This window comes from Alligator sinensis, unplaced genomic scaffold (assembly GCF_000455745.1).
Source record: "Alligator sinensis unplaced genomic scaffold, ASM45574v1 scaffold607_1, whole genome shotgun sequence".
Lineage (NCBI taxonomy): Eukaryota > Metazoa > Chordata > Crocodylia > Alligatoridae > Alligator > Alligator sinensis.
Window position 1 is genome coordinate 1,887,787 of NW_005841935.1, and position 16,191 is coordinate 1,903,977.

A 16,191-nucleotide genomic window follows, 5' to 3' on the forward strand; every position below is an offset into this window, starting at 1 on the left:
GAGTGTTTTTTTTCCCCCCTTCCAAAAAAAAAAAAAAAAAAAAGCATTATCTCAAGTTTTGAAGTAGGTTATACTGACGTGGTTTAAAATGCCTGTGTTATCCCCACACCCTCCTGGAAGTGTAAGGATATCTGCAATTTTTTTCTTAACTCCAACTGTAGACAAACTAGGCAGTAGGAGTGTGCAAAACGGGCTGTATTGGATTCAGATTTGGCCTGAATCAGGGACAGTGATTCAATTAGTTGATTCAGATCACTGTCCCAGATTTTTGGATGAAGCCAAATCCCAATCTGAAGATTCGATACGAACTTGGAGAATTAGCGCTTCAGCCATAGACACAACTTTAAGTGTTTTTTTTTCTATTTACCTAGAAGTAGCAGCGCAGCTTGTGAACGGTGCGATGCTGGGGTGCATGGAGTGTCCCACAGAGTACAGGGGGGCCCCCCCCATGCTCGGCAGCACACCCAGAAGTGGACTGGAAGTACTTCCGGTCCACTTCCAGGACTACCGCCGAGCATGTGGAGGTACCCCCATGCCCTCCCAGCTCTGCGATTTGGCTGTGGGGGGACCCCAGGTACCCCCCCCCCGACCTAAGACGCACCAGTCGCTGTGCCATGGGAGTGCAGGGGGGCGCCCCCAGCGTGCTTCTCAGTGGACCCAGAAGTGGACCAAAAGTGTTGCCGAGCGCGCTGTGGAGCCCCCCACACTCCTGTGGGATGCTCTATCCCAGCATCACAGCATTCATGAGCCACCTGAGGTATGTAGAAAAAACATTTACAGCTGTGTCTATATCAAAATCGCTGAATCTCTCTGAATTGATTCGGAGAGTTCTGATTCGATTCAGATTTGGAGTTTCGGTCACTAAATCGGGCTGAATCTCCGCCGAATTGAATCGGGGACTGAAGCTTTGCGCAGCCTTATTAGGGAGCATTCCTTTATTGCTTGATCATGCTGAATTGACTAGAATTTCTTGTCTTGGCAGTTTTAGTGCTAAAATGTCATTGATGTACTTATGGGAGGAGTCTGGGATGTTGGCAGGAAGAGAGTTACCACCACTAACAAAGTGCTGTAATAACCTGAAGTCCCAAACTGATATTCAGAGAGACTCCAATGACATTTTGGGGCTTTTAGCCTGCTTCCAGTAGTTAAAAATAATGACAAAAATTGGGGCTCACCTAGCTGCAGTGTATGGGGAGAGCTTTCCAAAGAGGCCAAGAGAAGAAGCAACTCTCTCTTGTCACTAAACAGTAGTCTCAGAAGACAGTTTTTTTTTGTGGGAAAATACGTAGTGATATTTGTGAGTTGACAGAATCACTTAAAGAAACCAAACTAAACAAAATAAAGGAACCAAAAGTTTCCAAAAATAATATAAATTGTCGTTTTTCTTTAGAGAGTTTAAAACTGAAGATGGCAAAGCAGTAATCCCCCTGGGGATAACAGTGCAAGGAGATGTTCTCATTGTGATCTATCATGCCAGGTCAACCTTAGGAGGCAGACTCCAAGCAAAGGTAATGATAAACTTAATCATGTCATGTGCTAGCTTTTCATGTTACAGATAGGTTGTTGCTATGGTCTCTGTCTGTCCTAACTGTTAAACACTTAATGATTATTAAACTTCAAGTTAAATTGTTTAATTAATTTGATCCTTCCTTCCTTGTGACCTCATCTCCCTTCCCCCTCCTCCCCAACACACACACACACACACACACACACACACACACACACACACACGTCTTGTGCAAGGCAATTCATCAAGGTAACTGCACAAGGCAACTCTTGGACAGGGGCCTGTCAAGGGATGTACAGTTTAGAAGGAATTTCATTAAGTAGGCATTTCAACAGCAGATCATTATCCCTGGTATTGTTGCTGGGAGCCCTTCCACCTAGTTTTTCCATGCAGTTTTACCATAACTTTTTATTTTAGAAGTACATGTTTAACAGAGGTCTTTATCTTACTCCTCCTCCCCTTCCCACAAAATAAATTCACCAACTTTTCACTATTTTTTTCATGTCTAAGATACATTAGACTACTCTTAGTGCATCAAATTATCAGGAATAAATCCCTAAAATAGTATCTTTAACAATGCCTGTCTAACACTGGCTAACTAAGAGAGAGATTACAGGTCTGTAAAGTATTATCATGCCTTCAGAAACTCAATTTATTTTTCCAAGACTTTCACTGTCGTACTTTGCTCTTTTTTTGGTTGAAAGGGAGAAACACTTTTGTGAGCTATGAAAGCCAAGTTTGTTAGGACTTTGTCACGGGTTCATAAGATCTTTCTTTGCTGCTGCATAACCAGAGTAAGGTCTAGACAACAGAGAGCGAGGGAGATCTCTAAAATATAATGAAGTGTATTAACATGAAGTGTAACTTTTGGAATGCTTATTTACGAGATAGCAAGAATTAATGATGAAGAGCTTTGAACCACTAGTTTGGCAGGCAAATAGAGGATAAAAGCCTGGGAGAGGTTAACTTTCCAAAGTTGTTGTTATTGTTTTACTCTAGTGTATGCTTAGTTCAGTACCTGTGAAGTTTCTCTTTCTGGTTTCTTAGGTGTGGAATAGAATTCTTGCTTAGATGATAGTTTCAGAAAGAGAAAATATATAAGCCAAGCTTGGTTTTATATGCCTCACTTAGAGATAATTTCTTGCCAATTACCAGAGCATTAGAAAACTAAAAAGTTAGCCTTCTGGGGAAGGGATGAGAATCAGATATTAGGTTAATGACTGATACCTTTCCCTGTGTTTACACAAAACGTTTTCCATGTGTTCATGGAACATAAGTGTTTTTCCAACCTAATCCAACCCCAAGCCAAGGCATGTTTGGATGTCAAATCTGAATCCCTTGTCTTAAATAACAGACCTAGATTTATTTCAGTAACTTAATCAGACACCTCTACATAACACCTAATGTACTTTGCAAGAAAATTTAGAGTCATAGGAAAGTAGGGCTGGAAGGTTCATCTAGTCCTAGCCCTCTGCTCAAAGCATAATTGTCCCCAGCTTAGTGTCTGCCTAGCCTGCTCTTGAAAATGTTCAGGGGTAGAAGGTTCACAGCTTCTTTAGGTAGTGTGTTTGTGCTTGACCACCCTTTTATAGTCAGAAAGTTCCTTCTAATCTCCAATCTTAATGTCCTCTGCTGCAGCTTGAGACCACTGCTCCTGGTTCTATCACCTATGGCCAAAGAGAAGTCTCTCTAAATCTTATTTGTAACCTCCCTTCAGGTATTTGAAAACTATCAAATCCCCCCTCCCCCCCCAGTCTTCTCTTCTACAGACTACTGAAAAACTCATGTTCTTTCAGCCCATCATAAGTCAAGTTTTTCAGGCCTCTACTCATTTTTGTCACTGCTAGACTCTTTCCAATCTGTCCACCTCCTTCCTGAAGTGTGGTGATCAGAACTGGACATACTACTCCAGCTGAGGCCTCACCAGTGACAAATGAAGTGGAAGAATCACTTCCCTTGATTTGCAGGTGATGTTCCTGTTAATATAGCTCAGCATGCTATTGGCTTTTATTGCAACAAGCATGGAATGTTGTCTCATTCAGTTTATGGACTACTATAATTCCCAGGTCCTCTGCAATTCTGCAGCTTGGCCAGTCATTCTTCAGTCTGCATTTGTGTATGCAGTTATGTCCCAAGGGCAGGACTTTGCACTTGTCCTTGTTGCTTTTCATCTGGTTGATTTGAGGACCACTTCTCCAGGCTATCCATGTAATTTTGGATCCTAGCCCTACCCTCCAGTGTCTGCAACTCCACAAAATTTGCAGACAGCAAGTTCAGTGAAGTGTACATTTAATCCCATTATCCATATAATTGATGAAGGTGATGAATAATACTGGACTCAGGGCAGACCCGTGGGGACTCTCCCTTGATGCCACCGATGACTACTTGTTGAACATAATGCTCCAACCAATTATGTATGCACTTTACAGTATTTTAGTCTGTATTTTCTTATCTTATTCCTGAGATTTGTTGTGGAAAAGGTGTCAAAAGCCTTGCTAAAGTCAAAGTATTACATCTACTTCTCTGCCCCATCCACAGATCCCATCAACTTTCCGTCACAGAAAGATATCAGGTTGGTCAGGCATAACTTGCTGTCAGTGAATTCATACTGACTGTTCCTGATTACCGTGTTCCCCTCTAAGCGTTACCCAATTTTTTAAAATTTATTATTTTTTGGTGTGAACCTGCTTCATGTTCTTTCTAGGTATTGAGGTCAGGCTGACTAGCATGAAGGATCCCTCCTTCTTCCCTTTCTTAAACATGGGTGCTATATTTGGCCTTTTCCAATAATCCAGGACTTCACCCAACTTCCATGAGTTCTCAAAGAGGATAGCCAGTGGCTCAGCAGTTATATTAACCAATTCCTTCAGTACCCTTGGCTACATCCCATATGACCCTTCCAATTTGAACATATCTAGTTTCTCTAAGTAGTCCTTAACCTATTCTGCCTCTATTCTAGACTGTTTGACTCCTTCCTTGTCTTTGCTGCCAACTGTACTCATCTTTTAGTAGCTACTTTTATTCGTGAAAACGGAAGTAAAAAAAAGGCATTAAATGGTTCAGCACTTTCTGCATCATGCATAATAGATTGCCTTCTCCATTCCATAAGGAACCTATGGCTTGGCTTGTTTGGTATTACTCTTACTCTTTACGTATGTGCGGGCCGGGAGCGATCTGGGCCCTTTTTCGTGCCGCGCGGGCTGTGGCCAGCAGCCCGGGCATGCTGGGTCGGAGAAAGCAGGCGACACACTAGAATTAGGCACGGGTGCGTAATGGTTGATTCAAGATTGTTTACTTGCACTGAAGATGGTCGCGGTGTAGGCTGGACAGTTTCCCAGGCAAAGTTCCGCTTAAATCCTCGTTTGAGGACTCCGACAGTACTCAGATCACTCCCACGGAGCTGTCGAAGCTCCGTGGATCCTTTTTGCACGCAGGGAAGAGGGATACGTTGAGGATTGCGCTCGGCGACGGGGAGAGGCTAGAGGCTGATCAGACCCCTGTTGCCTGCTTGAAATACGCTGGGTCCAATAGGCTCCGCAGCGCTTAGAGATCTTCACAAGGCGTGAAGTCTCCTCCTCCTGGTGTTCGTGGAGTCCTCCAGCTTGGGCGGAAACCACTCAAGCCTTTTATACGGCTAGCAAGCCAATCGCTAGCTGCCACGCGTGAATAATTTAACGCAAGCCAATAATGGGGCTCGAATTAGAATACAAATGGCGGGAACTCCTTGCAACGTGCATTTCTTAGCTGCAAAGAATAAATGCACACTGCAAAGAAAGCTACAAATTGGCGGGAAAATAATTCAGTGGTGCCAAAGCGCACACAAAACAAAAATCACACCCTTGGGTTGTGACAGCGTACTTGCAGAATCCCTTTTTATTGCCTTTTAATGTCCTTGGCAAGTTAGAACACAAGAACTCAAATCATGCCTTGGCCATCCTAACTTTTCCCTGTATGCAGTGTAATTATTTTTTTTTTAATTATTTTTTTTAATTATTTTTTTTATTACTCTCTCTTAATAATATTGCTGAGTTTTTTTTTTTTTGTTTTTGTTTTTGTTTTTTTGTTTTTTTTTGGTAGGATTTCTTTTTCTGAAGACCAGCCTGGTCTGCTACATTTCTCATTCTTCCATTACACTTTAGTAACTTCTTCCTGCACCTGTAACATGACCTCCTTAAAGTACAGGCTAATTCAGGCTAATTTTTCTAGCATGCATAAAGTATCACTAACCTGGACAGTGGATTGTTTTAACGATCTTCTCTGGTAACTACTAGAAATCACAGCTATATAGTTTTAATTCAGCTCATTTAGGGAGGAAACTGCATAATTAGAAATACTGAGCTTTGGCTAACTTTTGTTCTCCATCTAGTTGTTGGCAATCCTATTAAGTTTTTCTACAATTTTAAAACAGCATATATTTTCTTGAATTTTTAATCCTGCATTGTATTTGGTTAGTGAAAAATTATGGCAACTAATCCCCACCTCCAAATGAACCAAAAAAATCCAGTTGGTATGTCAATATAGAATTTTAGGGCACTTCTACATATACTCCTACTAGAGGTGCACCGATACATTGGTTCGTTATCAGATCGGTACTGATATAAAGAAAATTGGCTGCATCGGAAATCAGCCCGATGCAGCTGATAATTTGGCCAATAAATGCTCACGCATGTGCTGCTGCAGTGCAGTACTCAGGCAGCAAGGCACAGAGCCCAGTAGTGTGGAGAGCTGCATGCAGCTAGTAAGTCCATTGTGGTGGAAGGGGAGGGGGGAGAGAAAAGATGTGGGGAGGAGCAGATCAATGCCCCCTACGGTGAGGGAGGGGGCAGGGGCAGGTGCTGCCCAGCTGGAGCGGGGCAGGGTGCGGGACAGCTATGGCTTGTGGGGGGGAGGGGGGCTTCTGTCACTGCTTGCACCCTGGGAAGGCATGGGGGAACATGTGCCACCAGATCTGGGCAGGCAGGCTGGAGTCAGGGCTGCGCCAAGCTCTTTTTAGTGAGGGCTGGGCTGGGGTGGGGGCTACCAAGGGGGCTGCAGCCACCCCAAATTTTGTTGCATCTCTGCTTCCAGCGTTGATGCTGCCCACCTGGCACAGCCTGAGCTCAACACCCCGCTTCCACCTGTGCACCAAGAAGAGCCGGGACTGTGCCAGGTGGGTGGTGTTGGCCCTGGGAACAGGGCTATGGCAAAATTTTGGAGTGGCTGCAACCCTGGCTCCAGCCCGCAGCTGCAGGCCGTCCGCCCCACCCAGCACAGATTTGGGGGCACATGCCCCTCCATGCCCTTTCAGAGTGCAAGCAGTGGTGGGAACCGTTCCCCCCAGGAATCATGGTTCTGTCCCATGCCTGCCCCTTCCCCCTCCGTCACTGCAGGTGGCATTGATCTGCACCCCACTCCCCGTTCCCCTCCCCTTCCACCACAACTGACTTACCAGCTGCATGCAGCTGTGTCAGAAATCAGATCGGTATTGGCTGATATGCCTCCTTAAAAATCAGCTATCGTTATTGGCCCCCCAAAATCTCTATCGGTGCACCCCTAGCTGCTACATATTCTGATTAGTATGCATTGGAACAGACTCAATCAGTCTACTTGGAATGTTCCAGCATGCTGCAGCATCTCATGTATTCAGCATCCCCACATTTCAAAATGGCGGTGGGGGCATTTTAAAGCTCATTGAACAAGCTTTAGTTAAAGCATCCCTACTGCCACTTTGAAACACAGAACACTGAATACACCAGAGGCTGCAGGCATTTTAATTAGAGCAGCTCCTGATAGCTGCTCTAATTAAAATGCTCCCCCTCTTCTCCCCCCTGAAGCATATGTATAGGTCCCCTTATTCAGGCCTCCAACATGGGTGCAAATGCTGTTGTAGTAAAAATATACTTTTGAGGGGAAAAAAAATACAAGTTTGTCAGTTAATGTTAAGTACTCCTGTTTTTAAATTATGATTTTTTTTTTTTTATCTCTTATCCAAAGGGGTAAATTGCTGTTTCATTTCCCAGGCACTATTCTGGTTATATGCAGAGTAAATATTGCTGTCACTTGGTCCAAATGTCCAAGTTAGTCCTATTTGAAGCCTAGGGAGTTATTTTGGTGTAATTCCATATAGTAACAGAGCAAGCTTGCTGGCTGATCCTAGACACCTTGATGGAGTAGACCTTAGTGCTGCTAGTGTGTGCCATTCTAAGCACTAAGGGTATAGACTAGGGGTGGGCAGTTTATTTTGGGCAGAGGGCCTCTTAACAAGTTTTGGCAAGCTGGGTAGCTCTGCCCCTTGACAGGTGCCCTGCCCCCTGGTGGCCATCTTGGGACTGGAAGTCCTGCCCCCTAACCCCAACCTTTTGCTACCAGAAGTCCCTCCCCTTTCCCCCAAAAGTACTCCTTTCAGCAAGGGGTTTTGCCGTCTCGGAACCAGAAAATACCAAAAGATACTCTAAAAAGCAAACATTTAAAACATTCATTAATTTGATTTAAAAAATATTTTTGTACTGGTTTACATATGTTTCTGTAGCATACATAGAGGTGATTGTATATAATACCTTACAATGAAGTCTTACTCTTGTATGTTCTGGGGAGCCTGTGGGTATGTTGGGTGTGGGTGTGTCTGTTGTGGGGGGGTGGATAGGTGTGAGAGGTGTGGGGGGAGAGAATATATGGGGAGGGGGTGGCTATGTGGGGGATGTGGGTGGTTGGGGTGGCTGGTGTATATGTGTGGGTATGGGGGTCTGCATGTATGGCTGTGCAAGGTGGGGAGGTGATGTATGTGTATGGTGGGGGGTGTGTGTGTGTGTGTGTGTGTGTGTGTGTGTGGGACACCTCTCTCCACAGGAGATGCAGCCAGGAGCCACACGGTGCTGGAGCAGTGTGAGGGCAGGGAAATAGCTGGGGACAGGGCTGGGCTCCTGCTTCCTGTTGCTAGGTCCTACTGCTCCTGGCTCCTGTCATCTTTGACAGGCAGCCAGGAGCAGATAAATATTTTTCTAAACTTTTTATAGGTCCTGTGGGCTGGATAGAATGGCCTGGTGGGATTGTATTTTGCCCACCTCGATATAGACAGACCTTAATGATTGTAAATATATTGATGGATACTAATATAAGCTATCTGACCACTCTTGTCTGCATGATTCTATAGTAAAAATGTTCCCACTTGAACCCCGATTCATTCAGGGGTTTTTAGGGTGATTTAGCTAACTGGTGCTGCTACAGGATCATGCAGACGTAACAGATTATAATGTTCTCTGTTCTCCCAACCAGCAGTTCTCCCTCTTTTTTAAAGCAGCTGAAAAGTACATTTGTCCATACCCTATTGTTATATCACTCTTCATTACAGAGGTTGAGTTGTCTGCTCCCCATAGATGCACTGCAGTTTAAGCCTCTGTGCATCAGACTTGTCAAATCACTGCTGTTGGCAGCATACGCTACAAGAAGCTGTACTGACATCTTTTCTGCATTTCTGTGGTAGCAACTTCTGAAGTCTATGCTATGCCAACTGGGCATGGAAAAGTAAAGCAGAAGAAAGAGTTGTAAAAATTGGACAGACAGATGGATTGGTTTAAAACCACTATTATGTTGGCCAGTATGACATGACCAAGAAAAAGATTGCAGAGGAAGCAGATAGAACCCCTTGCATGCTACATGCATGGCGCACAAACTGGAGTGTGGGAGAGTTTTTTCTTTCCCGGTCATCCTTGTTGAATGCTAGAGCTGTGGCAGTCTTACCTTTTTATGAGGATAAAACAAACTGTCTAGCTCTGTTTAGTCCGTTCTTCCTCAGCACTAGCAACAGTTTTCTCAAGTGTTTAATATTCTGGTAAATGCTTTGACACATCTTGGGATTGTACCCTTTAAAATTGGGTCTGAGAGCTCCAACAGCTCTTGATCAAGTTGTTCCCTATTTATACTACCACAAATGAGATCAGAATCAAGTCCTGTACATATCTGTTATATCCTCAAAGATACTTTATTTGAAATATAAAAATGGTCCAATTCTCTCCCCATCTGCACCTGTCAACCCAGGAAAAAGTTAAAATGAAAGTGAAATGGGCATTGTTCAATATGTAGAAGGTCTACTAAAAATAATGTAAAATACTTTACTGTGCTTTAAGCCACTTATTTTCCTGTATTTTTTTCTGCTGTAGATGGCTTCAATGAAGATGTTCCAGATTCAGTTCCATACAGGTTTTGTGCCCCGAAATGCCACCACAGTGAAATTTGCTAAGTATGTTGATGCTCTGTTGAACAAAACTAGCAAAAGTTTTGCTTTCAGATTTACTTAATGTGCCAAACACCAGATTTAGATAGTGAAGGGACACGTTTGATTAAAGTAGGAAATGAATAGCATTCATTTTAACAAAATGAGTTCAACCTTTGTGCTTTGTTTGAATTAACACTTCTTGATAATGTTGTGTTTTTCCCCTTTTAATAACCTGTGAAATGTCTTCGAACAAAATACCCCTTTAAAATTAGGAGGAAGAAAAACATGAGTGCAATTGGACTTCAGCTTTACCAATCAATCCCACAGAACTGCTAGTTACTTGAAATGTTTTTTTGAAGGCAATGGGATTAAACAGACTGATTGATTGATTAATTGCTTTGAAAGTTCTTTAACTTACATTTGCAGGCAAGGTACTTTGAGTAGATGTGATATCTTTTATTGACCAACTGAGTAGTTGAAAAAAAGTTCTTGGCAAGCTTTTGGACACAATTGCCCTTCTTCAGGCATAAGGAGTCTCTGCTGGTCTGAGACTCCAAGGAAAGAGGAGCTAAAAGTGGGTTAGGAAACCCAGTTAACCTACATTTGTTTTACAGGTATGATTTGGATGCTTGTGACATTCAAGAGAAATACCCTGACTTATTTCAAGTAAATCTGGAAGTGGAGGTGGAGCCTAAGGACAGACCTAGTAGTGAACGAGCACCATGGGATAACTTGAACATAAAGGGACTCAATCCAAAGATCCTTTTCTCCAGCCGGGAGGAACAACAAGAGATTTTATCGAAATTTGGTAAAGTGTACCTCTAAGCTATCCCTTGCTAATCATAGGAAAAACTTCCTTTCCCTCTACTAATTGGCTGAGCTTTTTCCTTTTTTATCGCTTCACTTTAATGGATTCTAGCATTTTACATAAATGGCCCCTTTTTACTCATGTTATATTTATCAAGACCTTCTTTAGTTTAGGAGTGTCATGCTTAATTTTTCTTTCTTCTAATTCAGTTAATTTCCATTGCTGTCCAAGGTATCTCTCTAAATTTTTATTCTTTGCTTTGTTCCCTAATTTTCTTGTTCCTGACGTTTGCAGGAGCTCTGTCCAGTATGGTCTATCTATACTTTCTTTTTGTGTGCTGTTTTTTTTGTTTCTTAATTTATTTCATACTTCCATCAGATGATCTTTTGAGGTCCCTTGCAGCCCTTAATTTCTATGATTTGTAACTAGAGCCTTGCCAGTATTGCAGTTATAACAAAGCCAAATCCTCTAACATGGCTTTATTTGTAGTGTAGGCATTTTTTTGAAGCTTTTTTTTCTTTTTAAAGAATTCTACATCTGCCTTTTTTTCACGTTCATGCTCAATCAAGAAGGTCACTTCTGCCCTTTTCATTTCTCTTCTTAGATGGGCATATTTTTGCTATGCTTGTGTGAGATTTTAATCCTTGTTGCTACGTCCTACATTTTATATTGAACTCTAGTTATTGCCTTAAGTTTTTACTAATGTAACTTAGGGTCAAACTGAGTTTTGCAGATGTGTTTCCCAATATGTGTCAGTTGGAGCATAAAATACTTAACTTAATCCCCAGGATGAACCCAGTTTTTTACCGATTTAGGGAAGAAATGGCCATACTTTAAACTGAGTTCCATTCCTACTCCTCCAGTTGGTGTAGAGTCCTTGTTTTTATGTGAGGCTGTGTACCTGCTGTTAAGCCCATTCCAACTACTTTTATAAAATACCCTTTAGTTCAGTGTTTGCCATTAGTCAGTGAGACACCTGGAAGACAGCATCTCCAGCTGTCTTGGTACAGTGTTGTTGCTTATCTCCTTCGTGGATGGTGATTCTCAGTAGTACCTTCTTTATGCTCTAACAAACTAACAGGCAACTAACAAATCTTTATCCTGTGATGTATTTTTTTTGGCTGTTGTATTATGGAAGGAGGAACACTGAGTGAATGAATTGTGCTTTGTACCCTGAGTAAGTTAAATTTCCTTACTGTTTTTAATCTATTCAGTATAGTACCAGTATGCCTTTAATAACTAACTAATAACTTAAAACGAAAAAGAAATTGACTTTAAGCTGGCTTAAATCAATTTTAAATATAAACCAAGACACAACTCTATGGGAATAAGTTTGATCTCTTACTTAAATTTTATTTCTTGATTGCTATGGAGGCTATTCCTGTGAGGAATTGTTCTTTAGAGGCAAACAGTTACTTCATAGATGCTTGAGTCCATTGCCAAATATTGCATGCAAAGTTTGTCACGGTCTAAGCTAATTTGATGTTGGCGGTCTGTCTGAGATTCTTGGCTTGAAATTCCACCTAATAGGTAAACCTGAGCTACCTAGACAACCAGGTTCAACAGCACAATATGAAGCAGAAGTATCCAAATTGGAACAATCTTCAGAAAACATATCTACGGAGCCAGACTCTTCACACAGCAGCAGCACTGAGACAAATAACTTCTTCCACACTTTGGACTGGCAAGGTAGTTAAAGCTACCTCTTTATTCCCTGTACAACACATCAACTGCTGTCCAAAGATTGTTCCCAGGTCCCTTACGAAGGATAGATCTTAATTACTTAAGATTTGATCATAAAATAATCATTTTAAAATAAGTGAGCTTTCCAGGTTTGTAAAAATCGATTGCTCAGCTTCATTTGAGATCACTAAATAAAGCAATGGTGGTCTGCTGTGTGTGACAGATAAGACATTCAAGGCACTCTCCTCTTTCCTGTATGGATGTTGATTCTAAGAGTCTGTCTGTCATTCTTCTTCAGCCTTTTTTGGAGCTGTCTTAAGAGTGGAGCAAGCAGACAATGTCTAAAACTCTGGGACTGAAATGTTGCATTCATAGGGCCCTGGCAGGTGTTATATTTGTCCCACCATACCAACTGTTCTAATGCTATAAAAAGGAACTGGTCATATGTTCATGCTTTGCTTTTTTGTGCTTAACTGACTGTTTTGACATGCATGTTGGATGCATGACAAATTGCTGTTTTGAACAGCAACTTCACTTTCTTTCTGGGATAAATATAGCATGTGATCAGGTGTAGAGACCCCCCACTATCCCAGAGTGCTTGGTTTGCCTGCCAGCCTTCCTCCCTGGCAGCTCTTCCCACGGAGGAGCGGGAGAGCAGCTGGCTGCCTGACAGCCTACCCAGTTGGGATCTGTCAGAAAGCCCTGTAGGGACAGCTTCTGGACAGCCCTGTCTTGTTTGCCACCTGGCAGTAGTGTAGACAAGGCTGCAGCATCTCACCTCCATTCTTTTATCCAACAGAAAAGTTTAACTTTTGTGTGGTGCTATTGGTTATACATGTTGTAGATGATGGGGACTATCCTTTATAGCCATGCTTCTGATCCATCTGTTCTTGGTAGTCAGTTTTGCTGCTACCTTAGGTTTGCTTATGGCAAAAGGAGTCTATGCCTCTGACAGCTGAAGGAGGTGGATGGTTCAGGTGGCATTTGTGGCAGGTGTCGAGGAACAGCAGTCATAGGGCAAAATTGAAAGAAGTTGGTGTGTCCTGTCTGTCCTTTCCCTTCTCCCCAGTGTCTTGTAGGCAAGGCTATCTAGTGTTTGTTCCCTTTCCATCTATGTCTCTTCTGGTCTTTTGTGCAAGGAATTTTGTTTGAAGCCCTAACTCTCTCACATTTGAGCCTAGTTATTTCTTGGCCAAGCAGGAGAGTTCTGCTCACTTAAAATTATTTTAAAAAATATCATCCTTTTTTTTTTCGTCAGAAGGAAAAGGTCCAGAGACTGGAATCAAGGACCACTTATCCAAAGACAGTCATCTGGAACTAACTGATGACAGGGATGAGAGTGAGCCTTCGGATGATGAGTTTGCTACAGTTCCTAATGAAGGGATGGTGGTGTTAACTGAAGAAAAAGAAAAACCCACTTCAACAGAAGATTTACTTTTTGAAGCCAGTTTTGAATCTCCCCCTACCCAACCGCAAGAATCTCTTCCAGAAGAGAAAGTGGATTTACTGGGGCTAGACTCTGATGTTCCCCAAGAACAGAATCCTCCTGCCTCAGAGATGAACTCTTCATCTAGCAATGCAGACCTACTGAACAATTTGTTGGTGGATGGCACACCTCAGGCTTCAGAAGAACCTACTGGGGACCTTCTGGGACAAGGGGAAGACTTCTTTTTCAGCAGTCAGTCTCATCCCTCTGTCAGTGCCCAGAGTACATCTTCAACAGCAGTGGTGTCTTCTGCAGGTATGTAATGTAACACGCATTTTTTTTTACCACCTCATAGATGTATGGCAGTCTGGCACCAGAATCTATAAGTGGAATTTGTTTAGCCTGTTCATAGATATCATAGATTATTTTATTTATTTATTTTTTAGGATCAGAAGGGACCTCAGTAGATCGAGTCTGAGCCCCTGTCGTGGGCAGGAAAGAGCACTGGGGTCAGATGACCCAAGCTAGGTGCTTGTCTAGTCTCCTTTTTAAAGACCTCCTAGGTAGGGGAGAGCACCTCTTCTGTTGGAAGTCGATTTCCAGACTTTGGCAACCCTCACTGTAAAGAAATTTTTCCTAATGTCTAATCTAAATCTGGTGTCCGTCAGTTTATGGTGATTTTTGGTTCTGGTAACCCCAAGGGGTGCCCTGGTAGACAGAGTATCCCCTGTTCCTTGCTGCCGTGGCGCCCGCCCCCCCCAAGAATTTGTAGACGGCCACAAGATCCCCTCTCCACCTTTTTGTGGAGGCTGAAGTGATTCAGGTCACTCAATCTCTCCTCGTAGGATCTTACCTGTAGGCCCATAACCATACGAGTAGCCCTCTTCTGGACCCTCTCAAGGTTATCCACATCCTTCTTGAAGTGCGGTGCCCAGAACTGGACACAATATTCCAGCTGCGGTCTTACCAATACGGCAGAGGGGAAGTACCTCCTTAGACTTGTTCTTGACACACCTTCTAATGCATAAGAGTGCAGTTGGCTTATCACTCGTCACGTTGACTCATGTTCATTTTGGAGTCCACTATGACACCGAGATCCCTTTCTGCTGCTGAGCTGCTTAGAAAGTCACCTCCCAGCCTGTTAGGTGTCTTGGTGATTCTTTGTCCCTGGATGTAGCACTCTGCACTTACCTTTGTTAAACTGCATCCTATTCTGTTCTGCTCACATTCCCAACCTGTCCAAATCTGCCTGAATCTGCTCCCTGCCCTCCAGTGCATTTACTTTGCCCCATAATTTGGCGTCATCTGCAAATTTGGACAGAGTGCTTTCCACGCCTTCATCCAAGTCACTGATTAAGATATTGAACAGCACTGGTCCAAGGACTGAACCCTGAGGATCTCCACTGCCAACCTTTTTCCAGGTCAAAAACAACTTGTCCACCACCACCCTCTGTGCATGCCCCAACCACCTGACCATATAGCAATCTGCGTCACAACCACTTAATTTATTTATAAGAATGGGATGCAACACTGTATCAAAGGCCTTTTTAAAATCTAAGTAATAAATAAAAGTAGATGACATATACCTCAACTCCTGCATCTAAGCATTTTGTGACCTGGTCATAAAAAGAAAAAAGGTTAGTCAGGCAGGACCTACCTGATATGAAGCCATGCAGGTTGCCCTTCAGCATTGTTTTTCCTACTGGACTCCCACAGATGTGATCCTTAATTTTTTCAAAGGGTTTCCCAAGGATAGAAGTGAGGTTAACTGGCTTATAGTTGCCTGGATCATCCTTTCTTCCCTTGAAAATAGGGACCATGCTGGCCCTTTTCCAGTCCTCTGGACTCGCCAGTGGTTCTGCTATGACACTGGCTAATTCCTTCAGCACCTTTTGGATGAAGATCATCTGGGTCTGCTGACTTAAACATGTCCAGCCCCTCCAAATGCCCCTTCACTAGGTCAGTGCTAACTATTGGTGGGTTGGAGTCCCTCCTGTACCTGTCTATAGCCCCTATAGGAGAGAGATCTTTATCTGTGTTCAGGAATACAGATGCAAAGAACTCATTTAGGAGCTCAGCTTTGTCCCTCCTGTCTGTTACAAATTGCCCTAGTCTGTTCTGTAGGGGTCTTATGTTGCCATGCACCTTGTTTTTGCTCCCTATATACCTAAAGAAGGACTTTTTGTTGTCTTTAATTTTTGTTGCCAGCCTGAGTTCCATTTCTGCTTTGGTCTTCCTGATCCTCTGCAAGTGCAAGCCAAGCAGGTATACTCCTCCTTGGTGGCTACCCCCTGCTTTCACAGCCTGTATGCCTCCCTTCCTTCCCAGCTCTTTGGGATTTCCCCGGTCAGCCAAGAGGGTTTATTGGCTCTTGCCAGCCTTTTTGCGCACGGGGATGGTCCCCTTTTGTGCCTAAAGTATCATTCCTTTGAAGTACGCCCACCCTTCCTGGACTCTCATTTCGCCAATACCCTTGCCCTGCAGTGCCTCGCTTACTAATAATCTGAGCTCATTGCAGTTAGTCTTTCTGAAGTCTAGCACTTCTGTCCTACTAGTTATTTCTCACCTTTCACCAT

The 16,191-nt window shown here is 43.1% G+C and overlaps 1 protein-coding gene across 3 annotated transcripts in view; it reads left to right on the top strand.

Moving 5' to 3' along the window:
• GAK (cyclin G associated kinase) overlaps window positions 1–16,191 on the top strand; it is a 95,418-nt gene that overhangs the window by 47,827 nt on the left and 31,400 nt on the right. For 2 of the 3 annotated variants that reach the window (XM_006019689.3, XM_025199064.1), the window contains exons 16-20: window positions 1,391–1,508; window positions 9,643–9,722; window positions 10,313–10,506; window positions 12,037–12,195; window positions 13,448–13,930. In XM_006019689.3, the coding sequence (XP_006019751.2) occupies window positions 1,391–1,508; window positions 9,643–9,722; window positions 10,313–10,506; window positions 12,037–12,195; window positions 13,448–13,930 (1,034 nt within the window). The remainder of the gene's footprint in view (window positions 1–1,390; window positions 1,509–9,642; window positions 9,723–10,312; window positions 10,507–12,036; window positions 12,196–13,447; window positions 13,931–16,191) is intronic. The other variant, XM_025199063.1, reaches the window with a different exon arrangement.